The following is a 25413-nucleotide window of genomic DNA, read 5'->3' on the forward strand; positions in this document are numbered from 1 at the left end:
GTCTAAGGAATAAAACCTTGAAGGCCAAGGAAAGGATGTTCTTGCCGAGGAGCTGAGGAACAGGGGTTTGCCTCATGCTGCAGCCCCATCAGGGTGGAGGTTTCTTGGTAGAGGCTTCTAAGGCATGGATCTCACTGAGGGGTTTCCACCAAGGGCTGCTCAAACCAGCACAAAGCACCTAGCTAGGAAGGAAAGCTGGTTTCTGGGTTTAGCAGTTGTTAAGGATCAGACTTCTGCTAATTCTTTTCAATAACTTACAACTCCCATTTTTGCTGTTTCACAGCTGAGTGATTTTTACTGAGGCAACAAGCCCTCACAGAATTCTAGAAATGAACAGTAAGGCAATCAGGGCTCCACATCATCTACCTCAATTAGTCCTTTCAGTGATGCCTGCACAATCCTTGGTAACTCGCGTCCAGTGCAGAAAGCTGGTTCTCTTCCTTTCACCATAAGTCTTGCTATAAATGCACAGCTCATAGAAAGCACCAGCCATAAGGAGCTTGAGCCCTTCATTTGACACCAGCTGCCTCCATAAAGCACAGTGAGGCCACACAACGGCAAGATGGACGGCGATGCTAGAAAACATTAAGAAGGCTAAGTCTGAAATGATGCTTTTAACTTAACAGCATGAAATGTCTTTTGAAATTTCTGGTACACTATATTGGAGTGGCATCACATGGAAATCATCCACCTGCAGGGTCTGGAACTGTTTTCTTGAAGTCAGTGCTTGGTAAAAAGGGAGAGATCCAGATTGCCTTTAGCTTGTGTTAGCAAGGTTTTATTTGTTAGCAGTAATAGGAATAAGGAGTTTCCAGCAGGAGTTTGGAGTGATGCCTCATTTTCAAGCTAGATACTGGAAATTTTTTTAATTTCAGTAAGAAGGCACTCCAGGGTTTTTTGACTCTGATCAGAGGAGGCCAAAGCGGGCTCACACAGCCGAGCTGGGTGTTGGAGAGGTCTCACAGCAATGCGCTCATCTGTTCTGTGATGGTTTGGGTTTGCCAGCTGGGATGTGATGCAATCCCTTTTCAGAAGTACAGGCCACTGAACAAACCCTCCCACTAGCAGCCTGCAAAGGTTCAATCCCTGTCATCTGGGCAGGTTAAATAATTACACCACCAGCACCATCCGAACAGGAGCCATGGGCTGAGCCAGTGCAGTAGCAGAGTGTGAGAGTAAATCACAGGATTTGGCAGGAGGTACCTGTTGTTCTTATTACTCTTAAAAGCTAAAATTTCCTTGCCTTGGCGATTTCAATGCCTACTGAAAGGTGAATGAAGCATGTGACTGAATGAGATCATTGAGGGGGAAAAAAGCGCATTCATTCTGCTTGCGAAAAGCTGGACTCCAGCAGCAGCTGCCATTAATTAACTGGGGTTATTATTTATATGAGCCAGTTAATAGAGATGTTGTTTAAATCTACACTTCTTATCCAGTCAGGTTTTGAAGAGTTGTGATTAGAACCAGAAATATCAATAGCTGGGGGCTGGTGTCAGCAAAATAATTGCAGTAACTGCAGTAGGCACTGGGAAAATGTTGCTGAAAACTAATTGAATTTGCTTGCTTCCTACAGGGAGATGTGGGCTTACCTGGTTTAACTGGGTTCCCTGGACCACCTGGTAGAAAGGTAAGAGTGTACTTTTCTAGTGAATTGGATTGATAATTTTATTTTTAAATTTTCTTCTTTAACTCTGCCTAAAAGATTTAATAAAAAGTCCCAGTACCCACTCAAAGAGCCTTATGCCTATTTTGCAGGTGTATAACCTAGGGAGATAGGCTGAAGCAACTGCCTAAAGACTGTGTAAGAGTATGAATGAAATTCTGGATACGGAATTCTGTTCTTTCTTTGTATTCCACATCCCTCTGCACCCTGACACTGGGTGTTCCTCAGCAAGCTCAATTTAGACCTGGTGCAGCCAGTGCATTAACTAAAGGGATCTCCAACTAACAGCAATACTCAAAGGTTGGATTCAGAACAGTACCAGCATTCCAAGGAAACCATGGCTGTCTATCTTGGTAAAGCACATTTCAAAAAAGTATCTGTGTGCCTTCCCTCTTTATTTTGCTTGGAGACTGTCAGCACTGGTCAGGTTTTACTTTATTTGCTTCCGTATTGATGCTTCAACACCATTAACATCACAAACAACACATTTATGCCTAGAAAAGGGTATGTAAGGATAGAACACAAGATCCATCCCTGTTTTCCTGAGGCAGCAGGGTGTTTGTCTGTATCTATGCATTCAAGCCTGGACAGCAATGCCTCAGCAATCCATATCTGGAGCTCAGATCTCTCATATACCAAGGGCATTTCAGCTGAGTTTCCAGTTCCAGGCTGTGTTGGTAGGTAGGTAGGTTTCTTTTTTTGGAAGCTGGACCTGTTGCAGGAAGCTGTTTGAGTGGGGCTCAGTGGCCATGACTCCCCTTCCCAGCAAGCCAATATTGCCACAGCTAAACTGAACAGTTAAAATTAGCATCTTGTTTCAATCACTTTATCAGTCAATGGGCCATTGACCATACACTGTTCCTCAGGTCAGTTAGCTGCACACAAACACCTCCTCGGGTGTTTTAATACTCCAAGGAGAGAGTGGAGTGTGGAGGAGGCTGAAAGGAACCCTCCCTCTCCATGATTATTTGTTGTATGCTTTATACTAGAACCGAATTGCCAAGAGGAGAGGCTGAGTTTATTTTTCTACTCCAAGGCTGGTCACGCTTGGGGTGCTGTGTGGAGTAGGAGCAACTGAGTGATCGATTACGGATCTTTTGCTGTCACAAACAAGTTCTAACTAATAGGGTGCAAAGAATACCATTTTCCTGGTATAACAGCTCATAAAACAAAACCTTGTGGTTACGATCAGCAAAATGCAATGTCAGGAGTGCAAGGACTCATAGTGGAAAAAGCAGAGAAGGAATAGGAGATTGAACAAACATTCCCAAGTCCAGCACATGGCCTTCACATCTGATCATAACTCCCACAGGACTGGGTAAAGGCAGGGGTATGCTTCTGTTTCTTCAAGTAATGAGCAAGTTGGATGTTGAAATTTTTCCTTGGTGCAGCTTAAAAACACCTCCCAGTAGCACTAGTCTGGCAGTGGGTTTAACCTGGCTTTTATTAGCATCTTACATTAAGAAAAAATTTGCAGCTGTTGGAGGAATGTTTGGAAAAATCTTTTTTTTTAATCTGGATTCCCTGCTGGCATTCTCCCAGTGAAAATACACTGGTACTTGGCTGAAGGTGGGCAACATATCTTGGCTACCGGAAAACAGCAACACCTTGGAAATGGGCATCCCTCAGCTCACTCCATGCAGGGGCTGCAAAAAGGGCTCTCAGGGCTTTGATCTGAGAACACCATGTAGAAACCTTCAAATGGGCAAAATATTTCACCAGGAGAAATAAAATACTTTTCCCACTAAATGAAACCACTGGCTCAGCAGCATGAGCTGGAGCCACAACCAGCAGCATATGGTTTTGGATAGTGTGGCTCATTCCTCAGTGCCTGCCTTGGGAATGCTGACAAACTTGGATTGGACTTGTAGGATTGGACAGGCTGGTCTCAGAGCACCCCAAAGTTGTTTTAGCTCCACACGTCTATGAGTACATGAAACTGCCTTAGAAGCAGCAGGTGTATTTCTCATCTTCTCCACACAGAGTAAATGGTGCTTTTGCAGACCAGGAGTTCTCAGGAAGGGTGTCAGGACTTGGACATTCCCTCTGCCTGTCCATCTGGTGCCTATGAACCTGTGGACTTTGGCTTTGGCAGACCACAGCTGCCTTGGAGATAGATCTCAGCAGAGCAGCATCATTTCTCCAGAGGAGAAAACAGCAGCAGTGAGAGAGGCAAAGCTTCATTAGAGTCAGAGAGCAAAGACAGAGCTGGGAAGTGGTCAGGGCTTCCAAACATCCTGTATGCAGGTGTCATTCCCTGGCCCCTTTATTTTTCACATTTCCTACCAAAGTGCAGGATGATCCCTTTAGCTAGGAGAGAGTGGATTATAAATATCATCACAGATGAGTAAATTCTTCACTGGAGCACAATTTCCTCTCTAAATCACAGTCCTTTGTATTGACTGCCCTGTAATCATCAGGAAGTGTTCAGATGAAAGAGCAAATGCAGTTGTTTTCATACCCTCTGCCCTGTCATTTTAGTGCTATTTGAAGAGGATTTTAGCAGGTAAATACTTTCACACTGCAGCCAGCTCTAACATATACGAGCTTTTCTGGTTTTCCCTCATTATAATTAACCTGAGGCAGAAATAACTGTGGTAAATTGTGAAGAAATACATTTGAAACTCTCCAGAGCCCAGGATACGTAGTGAGGAGAATATTTAAAAGAACACAACAGTAGCAGAGTGTCTACATACTTAACCTAAGTGCCATTCACTTACAGAACTAGCAATGTGGTGCTTGGTGCAGGATTTAGTTCAGGACATGCTTTTATCAGTGCTTCTTATCAGTGGAAAAGTAAAATATTTCTAAGCTAGGTGTTCCAGCTGTCTAGAGACAAATGGAGCTCCTGCTCCAGTCTGGAAGAATTGGGCAGAGGTCCCAGGAGAAGACCCCATGGAAATCTAAATTCCAGGGAATGACTGGAAATGCTGAACCCGGGGATGTTTCTGTTGGCAGCTCTCACCTTCAGGCCAGACACCCAACCAGGGTGGACCACCCTCCCTCCTTTCTGCTAAGCCTCTATCGAGGAGCCAGGGAGAGGATGAGCAGGAGAGGATTTCATGGGGCAGATTCCTGGAGAGGGGCAGGGAATCCTGTGTGCTGGTCCTCCTCCAAGAGCTGCTGAGGCACTTCCAATGAGGAATGTCTGACTGAAATGCTCTCACAACATTTGGAGAAAGGACCCTCAAGGTGGTTCAAACAAGTGTCTTTCATGTCAGCCTTGCCAGGAGGTGCAGCTCTGTCCAGAGCCATGGTACTTCAGCAAGGCTAAGCAGGAGAGAACTGGTGAGAAGGGAATCAACATCTTTCCAGGCCAGACTGTCTGAAATAACAAGGCAGGAGGAATGCAAAGGGGAGCGGGTAGTGGCCAGGATGGCTGAGAGCGTTGCACACCCTGCCAGCAAAAGCTCAGGCTGCAGGTCTGGAATAGCCTGTGGGAAGAATAAAAAAGCTGTTAAGCAGAGATGTGGACCTGGGAGCAGAAACAGTCCTGGGTTCATGTGGTGAGTGGAGCCAAAGGCCAAGTGCTCGGTCGCCCCTGGGTCTGGTGATGGCTTCCAGAGCAGGGACACTCCCTGTTGAGTTCAGAGACAGATGAGGTGCACTGGAGCCCAGGACAGGGTGCGTAGCAGGGACTGAGGTACAATTAGTTGTAATCCACCATTGAAAGCAATTTGTTATTTCTCTAGTATTTGTGCAAGGATTGTTCCATGTTTATTTTTTTCTCTCCCGTTTGTTTCAAGTTAAATTTTCTGCTTTTTTTTTTTTTTTTTTTTTTTTTTTAATCTTGCTGGTAGCCCAGCTAAACAGTTATCTGTGTAACTGAGTTTAATCTCCTGCTCTGCTTCTCTTGATGGAAGTGAATTTGTTTTAAACAGCTGAAGCAAGATAATAAAGAAGAGGGAAAAAACCTGAAGTGTTCATCATATACAGAATTTACTCTATTTGAAGGGAGCTTTAGGTAAATCCAGGAGAAGGCAAACTCCCTTAAAAGACACACAGTGCTCAGTCTGCAGTCAAACAGGCTGCCCTTGTCCTGCTCCAGTGTCTGCATCCCCCCAAAAAAATGAAATACTGACAAACTGAAGCAGGTTTATGAAAGACCTGTGGGAATGATTTGAAGCCTGAAACACTTGCCAGTAAGCAAGGTGGATTAAGAAACTCATTCTAATTAGTTTAGCAGAGAGAGCAGGTTGAGAGGCAGCTTGCTCACAATTTTTAGTAGCTTCATAATGAAGAACTCTGGATCTTGTAATAATTAGATTAGAAAAGCTGGAAGCTGAACAAGCTCAAGGTAGAAAAATCAAAGTTTCCTGTGACAGTAAATGGTTGTTTTGGTGTTTCCTGTGGCATTTCAAATTCTAAAGCAAAAGTAAGAGCTCTGAAACACAAGTGACTTATGTTGTTGTAGTCCCCAGTGTGCCCAAAGCCAACATTTCATCCTACGGGCCTGTGGTTTCCTGAGGATTAAGGGCAGCCTTGCTCAAGGTGTAGATTACAAATAGACAGATCTGAGCATGGAGACCACTCTAAATGTGTTCATGGAGCAATTCCTTCCCGAGTATGTACCGCCCCAGACCACAGCAGGGCACATCAGCAGGTTTGGGTGGTGCAAGCACAAAGCAGCTTGATAAAAGTTTGCATGGTTGTTTAATGCTGTCTAAAATCCTGCTTCACCTCAGAACAATAATCCCACCTGCAAAGAGAAATTGAAACCAAACCCAGTACTGTATTTTTTTACTGTATTTTTGTTTCTTAGTATTCATCTCCTCCATCCTATTTTGACAGGGATATAAAGGCTACCCTGGACCACTAGGTCACCCTGGAGACCAGGTGAGTTTTCCCACTTCCCAACAGGGGACCTTTAAGGAGGGATGGATTTGCTGGCTGTGATGCTGGTTTGGCTCTGGTACAGCCTGCTCGGTGTGGACAGCCAGCTCCTTCCAGGGCTGCTCAGCACACACTGGGATCTGAGCACACACACGGACCCAGCATCAATGGGATGGTGGGAGGAGACTGCCTTGGAGTTGCTAAATTTAATTTCTAATTTTCACTGCTCAGCCATGCTAAGTTCACTTGGGGGAAGAAAAACCGGCTCACCATCCTCCCCCTTTATTTGTCTTTTTACATTAATTTCACCTGGACTTTACTAACCACACTGTGTTGAGTATTTGTCATTCCCTTCCCAAAGCCCATTTCCCCCCTCCCCTTTCTTCCCCCTCTTTATTTGGTTAAGTTTGATGTTTGCAATGCAGTAAAAAAAAAAGGCAATGAATAGCAGGCCCTGTTAGCAATGATGTTAAAGGATATTATACATGAATCCATTTAGTTCTGAAGAATTTTGGCAGTGCTTTCCCACCAGCAAAACGGTTCCATATGCCAGATATAGATGCAGCCTTACACCTTCTCTTAGCGTCCTTGTTCCAGACTATCTGCTGCTTTCCCTGCAAATGAAGGGAGAAGGAGAAACAGCAGCACTTGCTTAGTGGATGGGTCCTGTTGACTTGGCTTCTGTGTGTTTACCCCCCTTGTTAATTAACTTCATTATCTACCCTTAATATTTTTTTCCTCTTGATAAATGTGCATCAGGTTAATCCATTCCACAGTGATGCAGCTAAAGACACTTCCCAAGTGGGACATTCACCTGACCTTTTGTGCCTTTTCTTTTTTCTCTCCAAAGGGTGAACAAGGACCAGCTGGAAGTCCAGGTGCCAAAGGTTATCCTGGCAGGCAGGTGCAGTAAATCTCATCATGCTGTGCACACAGTAGGGATTTGGGTGTGCAGGTAGCTAAAGACATGCCCCACTAAGGACAGTGCAGTCTTCTAGAAAATGTTGGTATATTTGAATATTTGATGTCTGAATATTTTCCTTCTTTCCTCCTCAAGATGTTGTACCAATAACACAGTCTTTAAACTCTGAAATATTGTTAAGAAGTATTTTGTGCCTATGATAGATAACACCTGAATTTCTATAGTAAATTCTGACAGATTTTTCTTCAGTATAGCAGGGAAAAAACAGAACAGCAGAGCAGAGAGATACCTGCAAGCTGCTAACCCTTCTCTTTTAGGCATATTTTGCATCTAATGTTGGACAAGTTAGAAACCTGGGATGGAAAAAAGTGCCTTTATTATTGGAGGAGGAGATTTAGATGAACTCTCGCTAGTAAAATGTACTGGCATAATCATACATATACACACACATAATGTTATGCATGAACTGTAAATATAGATATAAAAATCGTATTTGCAGCTGCAAAGAAGATGATGAAAGACAATCAAGTCTTTGTTCTCATGCTGAAAAAAATTACACAAAGACAACTTTAGGAATGGAGGAGTGTGCATTGGGTAATGGGTCAAGACTAGACACTTTGTTGTCCTACTGATGTAAGATGCTTAATAGTGGAAAGGAAAGAGGAGAATTTGTAAGACCCTAAAAAATGGAATCTGTTGGAGGACAGAACATCCAGCCCTATAACAGTTTGTGGTGAAGTGAGTTTGTCAGGGTTTTCTAAAATGGACACATCAATGTTGGATTCTGCCATGTTTATCTCTAAGCCAAGAGACCAGGCATATGCCAAAGATCCCAAATGCTCTGTCCTGAGTCTTTCAGACTTATCATGAGTTTGGATGTGAATTTTTTTATGCAGATGTGTAGGTTATTGGATTAAATGTGAACAAGTCTGCATCTCTCTGCCTCAGACTGTCAATAATGCATGACCCATTTTAAATTGAAAATTAAACTGATACCTTGCTTGCACACTGGAGAGCACAGATGGCAGAACTGGATGGGAGCTTTATGCACCTGACTAAATGCTCCATTCATACTCTGAAAGGCTCTTAGAGCTGAGCATGCCAAAGAGTCTCCTAGGTGTGAATGTGTGTTAGATGACTAATAAGAAGAGGTGCAGGAGATTTTGGACATACAAGGTTAATAAATGCTGTTAAGCAATTCAGCCCATCAGATAAGCAGGATGAAATCTGTGCCTTGACATTCAAAGAACAAAACTGCCTTCTTAAAATGTGGTTTGGGCCAGGAAAGTGACTTTTCTATTTTTTTAAGGCAGCTTTTTTTCAGCCTATCTGAATGCTGTGTGTATCCTGCATCAGAGCTGTTTACTTTACTGAGATTTTACTACTCGTTGCTCCTGTCAGCTGTGCTGGCTCTGCAGTGATGGGAGAGAGGGCTTGGCTTGGGTTTGGTTTGTGCATCACAGGCAGGATTGTAACTTCACCCTGATGCCTGAAGTCTTTGGCAATGATGCAAGAGCCAGGAAAGAGCACAACTGGACTTTCACATCCCAGGCTGAGCCTACAGTGCTGCCAGCTGAAGAAAATATGGATTTAGCCTTTCCCCCCCCCCAGAAAATCCCATCAACACTTGGAACTAGAAAAAAAAATTGATCTGGTACCTTGCTAGAAGATAAAAAACATGAAAATTTATTTTGCATTTTTACACTTTTCTTCTTTGCAGTACTTTAAGTGAGCAGCATTAGGCATAGAATTAGAATGGGGAATGAATTTTCAATTCTTTTCCATAGCTGATGCTTCAAAGGGTTAGAGATATCAGAGTACCTGCAATGCTAAGTGGCTTTCTAGGCTGTAGAAATCAGACTTTCTCATTCCATCAGTGCTCCCTAAGAAGGTATTGGAATACATTTGCTACTCATGTGTTTGCTTAGGCAGGAAGATGAATGGAGAGCTGTTGGGCACAGAGCATCATTGTGCCTCGCATCCAAAGTGTAACACAACCTCTGGACACCCCACTGCATCAGCCCTTGTGGTCTTTATCATCAGAAATCTCTGCTTCAGCCCCAGGGAAGGCTCACTATGTGCAGCAGTCTCAGGTTCTGCTGAGTCCCAGCTCCCCAACAATGGGAGATCTGTTATTTGTATCATTTTGTCTTTTTTTTCTCCTTTGTTGATACTCCTTGGACTCTTAAAGCAAAACCTTAAAGCAGAACCGTGCTGCACTTAAAGCTTTAAGAGCCTTAAGAAGCACTTAAAGCAGAACCATGCAGGGATGGTGCTTGGGGGGTTGGCACTCCTCGTTATTTTAAGTTAAAGCTTGTCCACATTTGTCTTTGTTTTTTCCCTTCTGTTCTAGGGTTTACCTGGCCCCATAGGGGAATCTGGCCCAAAAGGCACTCGGGTAAGCAACCTTTCATCTGGCTTTTCTCTGCTTGTTTTTATCAAAGGCTTCTCAAGAAATATTACGCTTGATTTTGCAATGTGGAAGCTAGTTGCTTTAATTTGTTGAGTTTGGGGGATTTGAAATGTGCACTGCTTGTTTATCGAAGCACTGTTAAGTTTTTAAAATTAAACATGGAATGTACCATGATTAAGGTTCCCCAATAGTGCCGATGATAAAGTCAGCCCCTTCAGAGCTCACATTGCAGGAGAGGAAAGAATGGCTTACAAATTCCTATCACAGCCTGCAAGCCCCATGTCCCAAAGGCCTCTTTAGTTTCAATCAGTGTGGTTCAGTGGTCTTTGACCATGCTGAATATGGGCTTATTTGGGTACAGGCCTGGTTTGGGAGTTATTTATATCATTATGCACAACAGCAAGCCAGCATCTTGAAGCCATGTGCAAATAAAAACAATATCTCCGTCCTGCCTGGTTTTACTCACCAAAAATAATTGCTGGGGTTTTATTCTCACTGCAAAGGATTCTTTTTTTGTTACTTCTTAAGGCTCTTGTTAATCACATTTTGTTCTTTTCCTGCTATTATAAATTCACAATGAGATTCTAAGCCAATAAACCCCCCCCCCATTTCTCTAGCATGTGATGCTTTCTCTATATGCAGTAAATTCAAGCAGCTGGCTTTCATCATTAGGAAAACTGCAAGGAATAAACAAATGCTGACCCTGTAGCTAGCAGTATTCCTGAGCTGGGAAGGGAGATGGCATGTTCAGTTCCTGCAGGAGAGAGGAAAATCTGAGAGCACAAGTTGCTCACCCCACTTCTGCAAGGGCTGAAGTTTTCCCTAGGGCACCTCTTTCACTGCTCTGACCAGGGCCTTGTGTAGTTATTGGGTGGTAGATATGCAGAATGTAAGATTTGAAAGTTATTTTCCATGCTGCACCCCTGAGTGCTGAGGACTGAAATATTTATAAATACCCAAGGAAGTCCTTTCTCAGTTCAACCACAGTCAATCAGAATTGGGTGCTAAGGTAAGATATGTGCATTTTGTGCATTTCTGGACTCTTCTTCATCCTCCACCTCTACTTTTTCCTTCTCCAGGAAAAGTTCGGGAGTTATGTGGTTTCTTTTAGGATTCAGGAGGCAAAGGCAGACAGGATCATTTTAATGTAGCATTACTTCCCAGCTTGGTGTTGTGTCTAAAGGAAACACTGGGAGTGATGGACTGGTGAAAAAGTTTGGTGGGCTTGGCAGATAGAGATTTAGCAATGAGGGAGAAAGAAAGATGAGAGAAAAGCAATGTTAGCACTTGGCTCTTGTAACAGTGAGGTGCCACGGAGGGGGCTCCCAGCTGAAATTCACTTCCTCTGGATTCGGCATGTTTGGCACCAGTCGGGCCTTTGCAGAGGCCCAGCACACAAGGTAACTTTGTCCAGGCTGCTGAGTAAAGGGATTAAACACAAGGCTGCCATTGTGGCAAGGGAAGGGAAATACAGTGTTTTATGCAGCATGTCTTGTCTCAGCAGGACCCCAAGGCCATAGAGAAACCTGAAAACACAATGTTTCTGATGAGTGTGGAAGCAGCAGGTTTTATGTGAAATGTGTTGGTGCAAAGGTGGTTTCCCTATAGTTTGGATCTGTGTGGATGTACAAGTTTAGCTTCACATCAATCCCCCGAGCCTGGAATGTCAGGTTCTGCCTCTCCCAGCCCAGGCAGGGCCTTCAGTGCTTGGGATGATGAAGGTTTGCACAAGGTCTTGGTGGTGCAGGGACAGGCTTTGGGCAGAGCCAGGACTGACTGCAGGGTGGTGGCAGCCCTGGTGCTGGGAAAAGAGGGGGTTTGCCTCAAAAGGGGCTGCAGTGTGTGACCACCAGCTGACAGAAGACAAACAGAAAGGGCTTGGTGCAACAGGACAGTTGGAAATGAGTGTCAAAGGCAAAGAAGGAGATGAAAGGAGGTGTAGGTCTGTGGATTACTTTTGCTATTGCTCTTGCTAACCTCAAACAAAGCTCCATTTCCCTCAGGTACGCGTAGAGCCAGCCCAGGTGAGGTTTCCTCTTCCTGCCTGGAGTCCTCCTGATCCCTGGTGTGAGGGTATGTGCCCTTGGACTACATCGTGGAAGCCAGCACCATGCAGTCCATGGGCATATACACTTGCCTCAAGGTTTATTTCATCATGGCTGCCACTGACCAACACTGGAGGTTGCTCTGCTCTTCAGGAAACACAGACTGACTGGATGCTAATGGAGAAACATATTTGACTACTTGTTTCCTCTTTTCTTTAGGGGTATATTGGTCTCCCAGGATTATTTGGGCTACCGGGGGCTGATGGAGAACGAGTGAGTATTTTGTGAAGAAAACCTTGGTGTGTTGGTTGAATACAGTTCTTCAGAGCCTGATGTAACCTTCTCTATGTCTAGTTCCTGAGGAAGGAGGCAAGCATGCCTAATGCTTAACTATCCCTTCCTTAGTCTCTTCCTACCCTTGAATGAAGACCTATGTCCCTGTATAATGCTGAGATTCAGTTGAGGAGAACCCAGGCTTCAGGCAGGGCTATCAGACCTCACTGTTGACTACAGAGGAGTTTTTCTATATTCTCCTTCACTTAAAAACCTGCCTTCCCTCTCCCCCTTGCCAGTTCATCTTGGTGAGGTGGGGCAGGATGAAGAGAATATACATGGAGATTCCCTGCTCCCACAGGAATGACCTCCCAGCCACTCTGTCTCCGCATCTGACTGGAGATGTTTGGAAAGAGCCTGGCTTTTGGAAGAGACAGTAGCTTTCTGAAAATGGCTTTATTTCCAGTTGCATTGAGTTGGGCAGTCAAGAATGGGGCTGTGAGTGGGTAGCTGTGGCTGTGTCCTCCCTTCCTCCCATCCTTTTCATTGTGCCTTCCCCCAACCCGAGTGTACAGAGCTTTCCCTTGCTTTTCCACTCTCCATCTCCCCATCCTCCCTCCCAACTGCCTGATCTCTTCCCATCCAAGGACCCCCTCTTCCTGCTACAAGAGCTCCTAAGAAAGGTCACTGGAAGATGAACACTGTTTGATTCCAGGCTTTTCTCCCTCAAATGCAAGCTGCAGAAACCAGAGAGGCCCTGGGACCATGTGGGAGTGAGCATGTGTGTGCCTGCCTGGGAGGGGCCTGCCCTGCACTCTGGCAATGCTGATTTAATGCTTGTATAACTAAATAAGAAACATAAACAGAAGTTCTGCAGCAAGTGCCTCGGCGGTGGCCTTCATTTGGTTCCAGACCAGTAGCTTAATGACTGCTCCTGCTAAGCACAGCCCCAGCCTGGGGGTGCTGCCTGCGCGTGTCCTCGGGAGGCCATAGATAATGGGTGAAGGTTAATTGTCTTCTGCTCTCGCAGCCGACTGCAAGTAGTCAATTTTGATTCCCAAACAATGCTGCAGTCATTAGCCTGTTTTGCATTCTCCTTTCTCTTCTCATTTTGTTTTGTATTGTTGGTTGGCTGTTTGATTTCTCAACCAGAACCTTTTTTTTTTTTTTTTCTCCTCTCTGTGTTTTTTCCTTGCAGGGGATCCCTGGAGTTCCTGGGAAGAGGGGCAAGATGGGTAGGCCGGTAAAGTTTTTCCTCGTCTATTATGCAGATGTTGTTGAATGAAACTGGAAACAAGACATTTGGCTTTTGGCTGGGTCCCTTCATATCTTCAAACAAACCTTTCCATGTCTGTCTTCTCAAGCAGGAAGAAAACCAAAGATAGAGACACTGCTCTCTTCCTTTCTTCCATGCTCTGCTCAATTCATAGGCATTAGCGCTCTTTTTCCATGCTCCCTTGGATCTCACACTTCTTAGATTTTCTTCTACAACATCTTCCCTCCTGTCCTGCCTCTGGCCAATTGTTTCCCTGGATGCACTTTTTAATTCCCAGCCATGATTGCAGCGTCCCAGGTGTTTGTACTGGCTCTGTTCCATCTCCTGCTTTGCACTCCCACCAGTTCCATCACATTATCCTTTTCTTGCTGTGACTCTCTCCAACTCTTTTCTCATCCTGGTTTGTGTAATGCAAGTGTGGTTTTGTATAGGAACCTTTTTGTCCTTGGTGATGTAACAAATTGGGGAAGATGTGTTTGAGGAGCAAGGAGACCAGGTAGATGTGAGAGCTCAGCTAGGAGGAAGAGGTTTTTGCAGGTAGGGCTGAAAACAGCTGTGAGAGCTGTGTAGAAGAACAAGGGGGACAGTGCTGACTGTAGCAAAAAGCAAGAGCAAGTGGGAAAAATACTGAAATGAGCAGAGGAAACAGGGAAAGGACAGAAAGGAAAGACTTTACCCCATCAACCCTCTTCCAAGCAGTTCTGTATGCCTCCTTCAGGAAGTTGGATAAAGCTTTTGGCTCCAGGAATCAGCAGAGAGCTCAGGCATGTTGGAGCTCTGTTGTGTCTCATTGCCTTTGCACCTTGTCCTTCATGTTAGCCTGAGTTTCATTTGACCTCTGGACATCATTGCACTCACAGGCTTCTTGCAAAATGTCCACTCACCCACACACAGAAAAATCCAGCGCTTTCCCCTTGCCCCCATTGCCTGGAGTCCATCCCAGGAGTCCCACGCCCACCGCTCGCTGATGTTCTCACTGTGAAAGCTGTGCAAACACCTCAGCAGTGCCATGTCCATCCCACCTGTCCTTCTCTGCCTGGGATGAGGAGCAGTCAAGCAGATTTTTTGGAGGGCTGCTGGAAATCTATACCAGATTTTTTGTAAGCTGCTGGTTGCACCAGAAACCCCCCTGATGAATAAGTGCAGAGCCCGTGGTGTAACCATGACTCAATGGCCAGGGCAAAACAAACACAGCAGCTGTCGTTAGGTGCAGGGGCTCTGCTCTCTGCTCTCTCTGCACAGAGCACGCTGCAGGCTCAAAGCCTTCCAGCTGTTGGTTGGCCAGGATTTGTAATCTTCCAGGCAGGGGTTTCGGTCTGGCGGTCATTGCTACAAGCAAGGGGCTCCCCTGAGATCAGCAGGGAATCTCTCAGCCGTGGAGGCATTTATGCTGGGATCTAGGGAAGGGATTAAATGGCTGTGCATGAGCACCTTTGTTCTGCTTGGCTCCTTCAGAGAGTTTTGGCTCCATCCCTGTTTTATGATATCAGATTTAATAAGAAATCTTGAATGGACCGATGCTGACAATTTGTACTTCCGAGCTTGAACAGAAAGATTAAGTGACATCCACAGTTATTCAGGAAGTCTCTGGGAGAAATGAAAAGCAGGAGCCAGCTGACCTGATTCTCTTCCCAACACCTATCTCCTGGCCAGTGCTGCCTCCCAGCTGCTTTGGGGTTTTCGTGAGCCTTCTGGGATTTCTCTGGTCTCTCCCATCCCCGCACCCTTAGGTTTGCCAGCGTGGCTGCTGTTCCTGTGCTATCTCAGTGTTGTCATTTCAGGGGGGAGCTCTTGGAAGCCCTTATTAGCTGCCATCAAAGCTGGTGAATGCTCTAGAGAGGAGGGAGGGAGTTGGTATCACACATATTTCTGTACCTGGCTTTGTTTGGGATGAGAGTTGGCAGCAGATCAGTGCTCAGCCGAGGAGGGGCGGGGGGCTGGGGGAGGTTGCATGTGACATGGTGGGCCTCCGAGAATGATGTAAGAGGGAATGATTAAAATAGAGGAACTGGACATGAGTCAGATCTTGAAATCCTTCCAGGGAAGTTAAGTTTTGCAGAGCTGTGGGGGATGTGGTGAGTCTGTCGTGAAAACAGCTGACTCCACCTCCTGCTCGGTTCTCCCTGCCCAACATCAGTGACACGGGAGGCCAGTGCATCCCAACAGATGGGCCCTGGAGAAGGAGAGGGCTGGGGGTGGGCTGGGGGGAGAGGTATGATTGGAGTCCAGTGCAGGAAGGAGGCTGAAATAACATGAGTCTGTACATCTCTGGATCTGCCTGTTTTAGGGGTGGGCTGGGGGGCTGGAGCTGATGCAACTGCTTGCTTAAACCTTCAGTCTTGCCAGTGCAGTGGCTGAAAAAAATTGTCTTTTTATGGTATTTTTTGTGGATTTTTATGGTGTTCAGTTGAGCAGCTGGGAAAAAAAATTATAAAAACAAGACCCCATAAGGGCTGCTGGGGGAAGGAGTGAGAGAAGCTGTTCATACCCTGTCTTGCCATGCAGAGGCAATGTGTCAGTCCTGGTTCATCTTTAGGAAGGAGCTGTGCTGCCACTGTAGGAAATGACTCATAGGAAGAGTAGGAGATAGAACTAGCTCAAGGAACACCAAGCTGTCCTTATGCTGTGGGAGATGGGTAGCCACAATCAGAAGTGTCTGCACTGCAGATTGTATTAAACTTCAAATAGAGTGTAATATTTTCAGAAGTTCTTAAGCCCTGCTAGAGGAAAAGATTTTAAGGCAAATTTTCAGGAAATATATCCAAAGAGCTTTGAGCTCTTTTTTGGTTCATCTTTAGTTTTGATGTGTGCTTATATCTCTCTTTTTCACATAGAGTGTCAGTACTGTACCAGCTGTGCTATTTTATATCTATGATTTTTTGCTTACAATCTGTTTTGTTAGTGGTATTCTTTCAAAGAGATAAAAAAGAAGGAGCAAAATTTAATTCAAAGACATACTTAGCAATTTTGAGGTTCATCTGAGGTCTATTCACAAGTCAGTCAAACATAACCGAGGTTTCCTTATATTTTTCTAAGAAACTGGTGGTGCTGCTGGTGCTGTGCTTAGAGCCTCACTGTGTCAGGTACCATGCAAATGCCTCATGAAAGAAAAGCCCTGGCCCAAAGGGTCCACAAAACAGCACAGGATCAGACCATCCCCAAGGCTGGAAGGATTTTATAACAGCAGCACAAGCAAGCCATTAACACCACAAGCAGATATCTCTGCTTCCCTGCCCATCTCTGTGGTCATTGTTCTGGTTTCTCTCCATGACATGCAGTGCACACAAGCTGCTTGCCTCTTCTGGCTCTGTGCAAACCAGGGAGCACTGTCCTTGGAGAGCTCTCCTTTGAGCTCAGCAGCTGAAGCTTAGAGTGGAAATGCCAAGGATTACAGCTCATGTGTCAAGGAAGAGGTGCCATAAAATGGCACATGGATTTGAAGTAATAGAGATCAGCATGTGAGTGAGTCCAGCAGTGTCCCTCTCCTGTCACCCACAGCATGGGGGCTGTGAGAGCCAGCAGTGACCTGGCAGCCACTGGAACGAGCCTCAGTGTTTGCTGGGAGCACCAGTGCAATGCCAGGGTGCTGGAGCTGGCGTCCACTTCCCAGGAGCTGACCACAGGCAGGATCTCCAGCTCTCAGCTTGTGACACAGTGGCACCTTCTCACCAGGCTGTTTTTCATGTGTGCTGTCTTCTTCTGTGTTTACTTATCATGCATTAACTCCTGCTTCTAGTGAACACCAAGTCTCAATATATTGCTTTTTCTTCATCTGATCAGCTGTCAGAAGGGCATGTGATACTCCTGCCCTCCCCACCAGCGTGAGTAGGCTCTTGCATCGTATGAACAGGCATCAATTGCCTCATGGGAGACTCTGGATAGCCAAAAGCAGGGCTGCCTCTGGGTCAGCAAGGTTTTTCTTTTGTAGCCTCCCCAAACCTTTTGATGGATGGCTGAGATAAATCAATCCTGAGCGTCAGAGCGTGGGGCTTTGCCAAGGTACACAGGCTCAGCTGTTGTCCATGCCAACAGTGGGAAGACATGCTCTGCCATGTGCCTGGAAAGGCTGGCACAACCACAGAACACCAACAAAACAAATGTTGCTTCTCCCTGTAGGAACTAAGAGGATAAACAGCTCCTCTCTTGCTCCAATCTTTTCTCTACTTTGGATGCAGCTGAGACCCTTCCTTGCATTTGGAGTGAGCCAAGAGTTTCCTGCACCACATGAGCTGAGATTTGGGAAACTGGTAACAGCACTTCATAGTACTCTTAGATGTGGCCAGCTAAAGCCAGTGGAGAAATGTGTGGGCTGAAGACCTGTGTGTAGAGGCAAATCCACAAGATGAGCTGCAGAAAGGAGCACAAGTCGCCTGTAGGAGCTAATGGACAGGACTTGGGTAGCTCTGTTTTGTGCCAGTACCCCAGCACAGCACCAAATTTTTGGTGCCTTTTTCAGGAACTGATTAATTAGAAAATAGAATATGCTTTTAATCATTCTGTTTGCATGAAAAGTCCAGTAGAGGTCCTGAAAACTAGCCATGAACAGAGCTCCTCTTTTAATGAGAGTTTTAGCCCATGGATTGGATGTTTCCTGTTAGCCATTTAAGTAAATTCTTTGCTTTTTTTTTTTTTTTTTTTTTTTTGCTTTGTTAACCTAAATTTTTTAAATAGATGTGGTTGGAGCAATCTGTGACTTTTTTCAATGCTGAAGTTGGACACTAAAGCTGGGCAGCTGGTCTGGTCTCTCCACCCTTCTGGGCCTGGTTCACCACTCTGAAATGCAGGCATGAGCCCAGAGCAAATGTCACCATCTCTTTTTGGCCTGAGCTGTGTTCCACATGTCTGGAGTTTCCCAAATCTCTGTGGTGAGGTGCTTGCATGATTACTTCTCACATGTTCCTATGTCCATGATTACACCATACAAATAATCTGGAGAGGTGGACGATATCAGTATGTATTTCATTTTTTTAAGAATGGGGAAAACAAATTACTGAAAACACAGGGAAAAGAGTTTGAAAGGTGCCAAGAACTATAACTTCCATTGAAAGAAAAGAAAAATCCCAAATATATTTGGTTTTTTTCCAAGAATATTCCTAGGAGACTTATCCATCATCATTCAAAAATCTTGTGACGAACTGAATCAAGGCCTCCCAGGTATCTTTAATCCTTCAGGGCAAAGCTTATTCATAAATCAAAGCTCAAAAATTATTCTCGTTAGAAATTATAGGGAAAAAATAATGCAACTATCACCTCTGAGTCTGAAAACATTTTGATCCCTACAGCTGCTTGACTTTCTTGAATAGGAGGCTGCTTGATTTGGAAATGTTGGCCATAGATAAGGAGGAGCAGTGGCAGGCTCGGTGGTCTGTGGCATTAGGCCAACGTGTTTGTGCAATGGTAACTTGGTTAGAGCTCTGCAGGTTGGGAAAAGATCCTGTACCAGTGAAAAAGGAATAGAGCAGGAGTGTGGAGGGGCTGGCATTTCGCTTGAGTGATGTTTGCTGGGGGGGCTTCAGGAAATTTTTGTTGTGTTGCTCCTGCTGTGCTCCCACAGCTGGAGGGAGAATTATGTTTAGAAATGCCCTGAAATCTTTGTCCCAAGAGGTGACACGGAGCTGTGACGTCCCCCGGGGGAGAGAGCAAAGCTTCCTTTCAGGTGGCAGAGGAGCAGAGCTGCAGCAGGACCCTCACTCTATACCCAGCTGGGGATGGCATCTTCCTCTTTGCAGGATTGAAAACTGCCTAGACCCAGGGGAAGGCAGAGGTCCCTTCGTAGCTGTTGAGTTGCAGCTGCTGGGAGGCACAGCAGGAGCACAGGGTCTGCCAGGCTGCCTTTGGGGTGACTCCTGCTGGGGCTGAGCCACCCGTTGCTCACCTGTGGAGGGGCTCAGTCTGCTGTCCACACCAGGAATTCTCTCAGAGGTGTGAGCTGCCAACATAAGCTACACTTGTTTGTTTTATTCGCCTTCTTTTTTTCCAGTGAATGCTTTCTCTCACCCTCAGCCCTGCTTCTCCTCCACCTTTTTTTTTTTTCTTTTTCCTTACTTAAATTGTTTGACTTGCAAGTTCCATCCCTGGGGAGGCTCCTGGGCAGTGATTCACCTGGCTGGAGCCAACTGGCAAATAGAGTCTTTTGCAGACAAGACAAGAGGGCTGGTTGGTTTGAGCAGCTTCACCTTCAGCCAACAGGAAAATAAAATCCTATTTTTGGAGAACGATTCTGTTGGCGTGAAGACCTGCCAGGATTCTTTGGAGCAGCAGCTGCCAGACTGCCTCCTTTACTCCTTCAGGGAAAGTGCTTTAAACTGAATCAGATGTTGTATACATACAACACACCCACCCACACGTGAACACCTGAAAGGACTTTGGCTGAGCAAAGGACACCGTGTGTGTCACCGGTCCCTGCTTCCCAGGAGACAGCTGCTTCCAGGGACAAGAGACAAGGAGCAGTGGCGTCTGCTCCAACCAGGAGCAGTGCTTTGGCTGACAACAGCCAGCAGAAAGGGCAGGCTGCTCTGTTTGCTTTAAGCAGAGGAAGAAAGGGAGGGGAGGTGGAGGGGGATGTAATCCCCTGATGCAGGAGGAGCTGGTTCCAGTGTCTGTCTAGGTCTGGTTGTTCTCAGCAGGAGTCTCCTGATGTATGAAAGGATGCCCTTTGCAGGCAGTGGGGATGAAATAGAATTAAGGCACTATTGGAACATCTCAAAGATAGAGACTTTGTTACTGCTTCAGCTTCAGACTTCTCAGTGTAACCTGGGATAAATCAGTTTCTATCTCTCTGTATCTCTGTTCACCGAGTGCAGCGAGGACAAATTGGGTTGGGTTGTGGTTGGGTTGGGGACAGGGGAGCACAGGAGCACCCAGATCTTGTTAGTCCAAAAATACCTGTTTGTGTGCTCTCTCTCCAACTCCTCCCCAAGCATCATCTTGCTTCTTTCGTTGAACTTCTCCTTTGGACAATGTGAAATCCATTCAGCTGGACGTTTTCCGCCACCTCCTCTCTGAATTTCCCAGCTGTGAGATAGAGCCAAAAGTTTTGGCATACCTGACTGGAGCGCTGTGGAGGAGCACCCTGCCGGCTCTTGGCCAGCAAAACTTCTTAGTCAAGCATTTTCTTCCTAGTTCTGCTGCCATTTGCTATTCCCTTCCCTGTCCTGGTCCTTCCTTGTCTGTCCTGTCCCTCCCACAGAGCAGGCAGGATGCATGGCTCTATATTTTTCACTGGGGTGTTTTCCTCTGCTGTCACAATTCTTAAGCATGATTTCCAGGGACTAGTTCTCCTGAAAAAACAGCACGCTGAAAAATGATGGATTTTCTGTACCAAAACCCCTTCTGCACTCACAGGAGACTCTGAATCTGCTGGACCCTTTAATCTCTTTCAAAAGTCTCCTGTAATGGACTGCCAGTTGTGACCCACCTGTCTGCCAGCACCATAAAATGAGCTCCCTGCCCCATGTGTTCCCCCTCAGTTGGGGCTCCTCAGGCTATTGGAGCAGTGCATGGGAGAGCAGAGGTATCACTGCTTAGGGGAATGAAACCAGTGGGATAACAAAGTCTGTTTGTAACTTGCAGGCTGCTGGTTTTAGTTGAACAGTGCTAGTTCTGTTCCTGGGGAACATCTTTCTCCTTTAGGCTTAGGCAGGAGAGGCACCAAAAAAATAGGTTTTACAGACATGTGAGATCCAATAAATTAGAACACTGTGGTCACTGGAACTGTTATTGTGGTTTAAACTGCTACTACTTACCCCATGGAAACAAAGTGCTTCTTTTTCATTAGGGGCTTAGACGGCTGATTGTTTCCTGCTGTGCAAGAGCTGTGCTGGAATAGCTTTCACAACCTAGTTTGGGTCTTTGTAGGTTGTATGGATGCTGAAATATCCTGCTCCATGCCACAGCCACCAGCTTTAGCCTCATTTAAAGTGCAAAACCTATTAATACTGGTGTGCTAAGCTTGACTGCTGGGCTAGGATGCCTGGGGTTAGTTGAATTGAAGCTGCTCTTTCCATTTGTCTCCTCCTCCGGGTTTGTTTTACAGCTTGGGCCAAAAAGTACCAGGGGACCACCCACCACCCCAGCAATGGGTGAGCTGGGGCTGGGGGTTGCTGGTACCAGCAGTGCAGATGGTGTGTTAAGGACAGTCAGGTGTTGACAAGGATGGGGCTTTGGTGGTGAGTGTTGTGCTGGGCCTGTTCTGCTTTTCTTCTCAGCTTCCTCCCACTTTGACCCTTTTCCATCCCATCTTGAGAATGGACAGAACCCCGAGCTCTGTGGGCAGTCACAGCATGCTGTGAACAGGTTTTATTGCTGAATCTCTTGGTTGCTGGGTAATATTGGCCAAGTGGCCTCCGGTGCTCAGCTCTGCCTTTCAAACACAGGAATAATCTGGTTTTCTAGATATTTGGAGATCTAGTGCTGGAAAAGCTGTGTAAAAGTTAGACTTTTACTAACTCTGTCACCAAGTGCCTCAAATTTCCTGTCTTTAAGCAGCAAGGTTAATACTGGAAACTGAGGCATAAAAAGGCATGAAACACACGCGTGAAACATGCATTTAAATAGTTCCTTATCTGGGTTCTTTTATTCTGGCACAGGAGCACACTGTTTATGTCACATTGCAACAGTTTTAAACCAAATTCAGAAGACGGTGTTTTAGTCTGGAGCAAGCATTCCCCTAGCTGATACTATGCTGCTGTAGCAATATTGTTTTCATTGTACCATTCAAAGTGGTAAAATCTCATGTTGGCAAGAGCTCAGCTCCATAGCAGACACCTCAGCAGCCACAGGGCCAGACTGCTGCTCAGTGGCATCCATGGGTCACTCCATGCCCAACTCTGCCCTCTGAGGAAGGAAGGATGCAGCTGGGGGAATGGTGAAGGCTGTGACTGAAATCTGCAGCAGCGTAAGTACAGTATCAGTCTATGCACGCTCATATTTTCCTTGGCAAGTCGTATGACTGTAAACAGCAAAATATTCTGGCAGTCTTCTTGGTTTTGTGTCTTGCCTGAGCAATGAGTTTTCCCTGCACATCTCTCTTTCTTATCTGACTGATTCAGCATGTAGCAGAGTTATTTTCCCCCTTTTCTTCATTAAAGAAAATTGTAGCCCCCCTGCCTTCTTGTTATATTTGACATCTTTGTCTCTAGATGGCAGAAGGCTGTTTCCAGTGGTTGCTTACCACAGCTTCTTGGCATGCACACAAGCCTCAGGGATGTAGTGCCTAGCTGGAGAAAGGCAGACAACTTTCCTATTCACAGTGATTCCCACAAAATAGAAGTGTTGAATCCAAGCAAGCAGTAGCTTGTGTTGGTTCAGTCCTTTGTACTGTAGGCAATTGGTACAGAAGAGCTGAAATGATGGCTCTGAGGTCAGTGGCAAAATTTTGATTGACTTAAATAGGTGTCCCATCTCTCACCTTAGATTTTATGAAGTAACTTTTTACCTCTTCTGCTCTGTAAACCCTCAAAGGTCAAGGGAGGTCTTGGATGACAGAGTTTCCCAGTATAGTTTTCCTGTTCTGGCTGTTGTGATCATTTCAGTTTTTGTTGTTGCCGATGGGTTTTCAGATAAGTGTGTTGCCATTGGCCATTGCAATCCACTTCCCTTAGATTTGCTTTTGCCAGATAACCAGTATTTGTAAGTATACAGGGAAGCAGGCAGGAAAAGAGGGCATCCTCTCCCTTTCTGCTTCATCCCTGTCTCTTCACCTCTCAGGTATTCCGGAACGTGCCCGTGTTTTCCTTTGTATTTCTGGCAAGCCAGAGAAGGGGATAAAGCACTTTTACTTTGACTCCCAGTTCAAGTTCTTCCTGCAGGAGACAGAGCATGGCAAGACAGGGAAGAGAAAGCTGCTTTGGGATTTGGTCACAGCAGGGAACTGGGGTGGCTTAGAGGAGCACAGGATCTGTCCAAGAGTGAGAGAGAACGTGTCACACCACCATGTTCTGGCTCTGGCTCAGTACCTCCACTCCCTTCTCTATAATTGTCTGAAGTCTTCCAAACTTGTATTGGATGTAATGAGATGAAGTTGTCTTTTGTGGTGACTTTTTCATGTAGTAAACATGGCCTTTCACAGCTCTGGGGTGTGGACTGTAATGAGTTTGGAAGTGTCTGTTCCTCTGGCAAGCTAAAAGGGAATGAATTCACCAGGCATCTCCGATCAGCTCCATTAAGCATCTGCATGGGCTCCAACAGGCTTTGTGCTGTCCAGCTATCCTGAGAGAAGGGGGTGCAGTTCAAATGATCCTGCTAGTAGATAGCACTAAATAATTCAGATTGACAATCCATTTTTTGATATAGTCCCTGCAGTGAGGTTTATGGATCAGGGGTTTTGGCTTTGTTGAGCTGTGCTGGTGTGGCAGGAATGGTTTGGATGAGGACAGGCAGGCTGGTTGTCCGACATGTCCCTGTGTCCCACTGCTTTCCAAAGTGCTGCACGGGGTGCGAGGGGAGCGGTTTGTAACAGACTGTCTACACCAGGGAACCTCAATAACATTCACATTTGCCTCCTCTTCTCAGGGTTTTCCCGGTAATTTTGGAGAACGAGGACCTCCAGGCATCGATGGGAACCCTGTAAGTTCATAACATTTTCCTTTCTTTTTTCTTTTGCAGTAGACAGCACACTGTACTGCATCATGCTAGTTAGAGCTGAGTGAACCTTTTACGCTTGGTGGCAGCTGCTGGCTGGTTTTGTCCCCCCTGAAAAACAAATGTACATCCCTGCCCCACTGAAAACTCCTGTGTTTGGTTCCTGTAACTGTTGGGTCATCATTTGCCATCAGTTTTCTGTCTCCATCTCTTGTCTTCCTCGCACCTGAGTCTTGACAGATGCTGTCGTATCCTGAGGGTGTGACTAGGAGAAAGTCAAGAGAAAAAGGGCAAGGATGTTGCTCTGGCAGAGCAGGCAGTGTTTGGACCATGTTGTCCATACCACAGGGCACAGGTTCCCTCCTCTAGTGGCTGGGAGCACTGAGGGACAGACTCCACAGCTGAGGCTGCTGCCTGCCCCATCCCTCAGCCAGCCCTGGGACTGCACGGGGAGTAAGTCTTCAGTCTCCTGAGTTCTTGGCCTCCCTTCAGTCTTCATCTGACCCCTGCTGGCTTCCTAAGAGTGAGATGTTTCTCCTGGGAGTTGGATCAGGATGGTCACAGAGGGCATTTAAGCAGCTGGGTGCTGATAAGGCTTAATTTGCTCTGCTCTTGTAGCACTAAACTGTGGGGATGTGCTGTGTTCGCTACTGCTCACAGAACACATCCTTGTGGTTTGCAACAGTTCTCAGATGTATTAATTATCCTAAATTATTTTCTGAATTACTTTGTTGGTTTTCCCTGAATTAGCATGTGAGCAGCACTGATTCCTCTTTGAAATTCCTGCTGCCTTGGTTATTCACACATAATCACCGTGCTGCTCTGGGGTTTGACGGGATGATTTGTGTGAAGTAACCCACTCCACATGTGTCTGCAAGTTCCCATTTGTCATATATGCAGCAAAAAGTTATTTATACAATTGACTCCAATCCCCAAGCCAAGCTCAGCTACACTCCAGCTTTTGTGGGAATTCAGCACAAGAGTCATAAATGCAGTGAACTGAAAGAATATTCCCAAGGAATACTTCTGCAGGACTTTTCCCATCCTTCAGTCAGTTTAAGCCATGGGTCAGAGTGGAACCAGTAGTGCCAAAGTAGAAAACTTTCTGATCATACTGCTATTTCCAGCCAGCCCACCAGGAAGAGCAGGGATCCTGGAGGACAGGAAGACTTTTTTCCCCCAAATAGCTTACTTTGTTTTCTTTTGAATATGCAAGTTGTCTAAGCCCCATTCAGAAGATATTCTCAATGCCAGTCAGCTGATGGCAGTTCCCAGAGCCTGGGAGAGCAGCAAATGTCCTGTTAATTCATCCAGAAGGATTGCTCTTCTTTCATCTTATCAACGGCTTTTAAATATTAATGTGCCTTGGCTATCACAGAATGAAAACAGACTGTTTGGGCTGACTTA

At 45.7% G+C, this 25413-nt stretch overlaps 1 protein-coding gene across 1 annotated transcript in view; it reads left to right on the forward strand.

The window, feature by feature from the left end:
* Positions 1–25413, forward strand: part of COL27A1 (collagen type XXVII alpha 1 chain) — a 190635-nt gene that overhangs the window by 85061 nt on the left and 80161 nt on the right. Inside the window, exons 8-14 of the mRNA XM_069031565.1 lie at positions 1574–1627; positions 6455–6499; positions 7347–7400; positions 9772–9816; positions 12096–12149; positions 13348–13392; positions 23938–23991. Of these exons, the coding sequence (XP_068887666.1) occupies positions 1574–1627; positions 6455–6499; positions 7347–7400; positions 9772–9816; positions 12096–12149; positions 13348–13392; positions 23938–23991 (351 nt within the window). The remainder of the gene's footprint in view (positions 1–1573; positions 1628–6454; positions 6500–7346; positions 7401–9771; positions 9817–12095; positions 12150–13347; positions 13393–23937; positions 23992–25413) is intronic.

The sequence above is a fragment of the Aphelocoma coerulescens genome, chromosome 17 (genome assembly GCF_041296385.1).
Source record: "Aphelocoma coerulescens isolate FSJ_1873_10779 chromosome 17, UR_Acoe_1.0, whole genome shotgun sequence".
Classification (NCBI taxonomy): domain Eukaryota; kingdom Metazoa; phylum Chordata; class Aves; order Passeriformes; family Corvidae; genus Aphelocoma; species Aphelocoma coerulescens.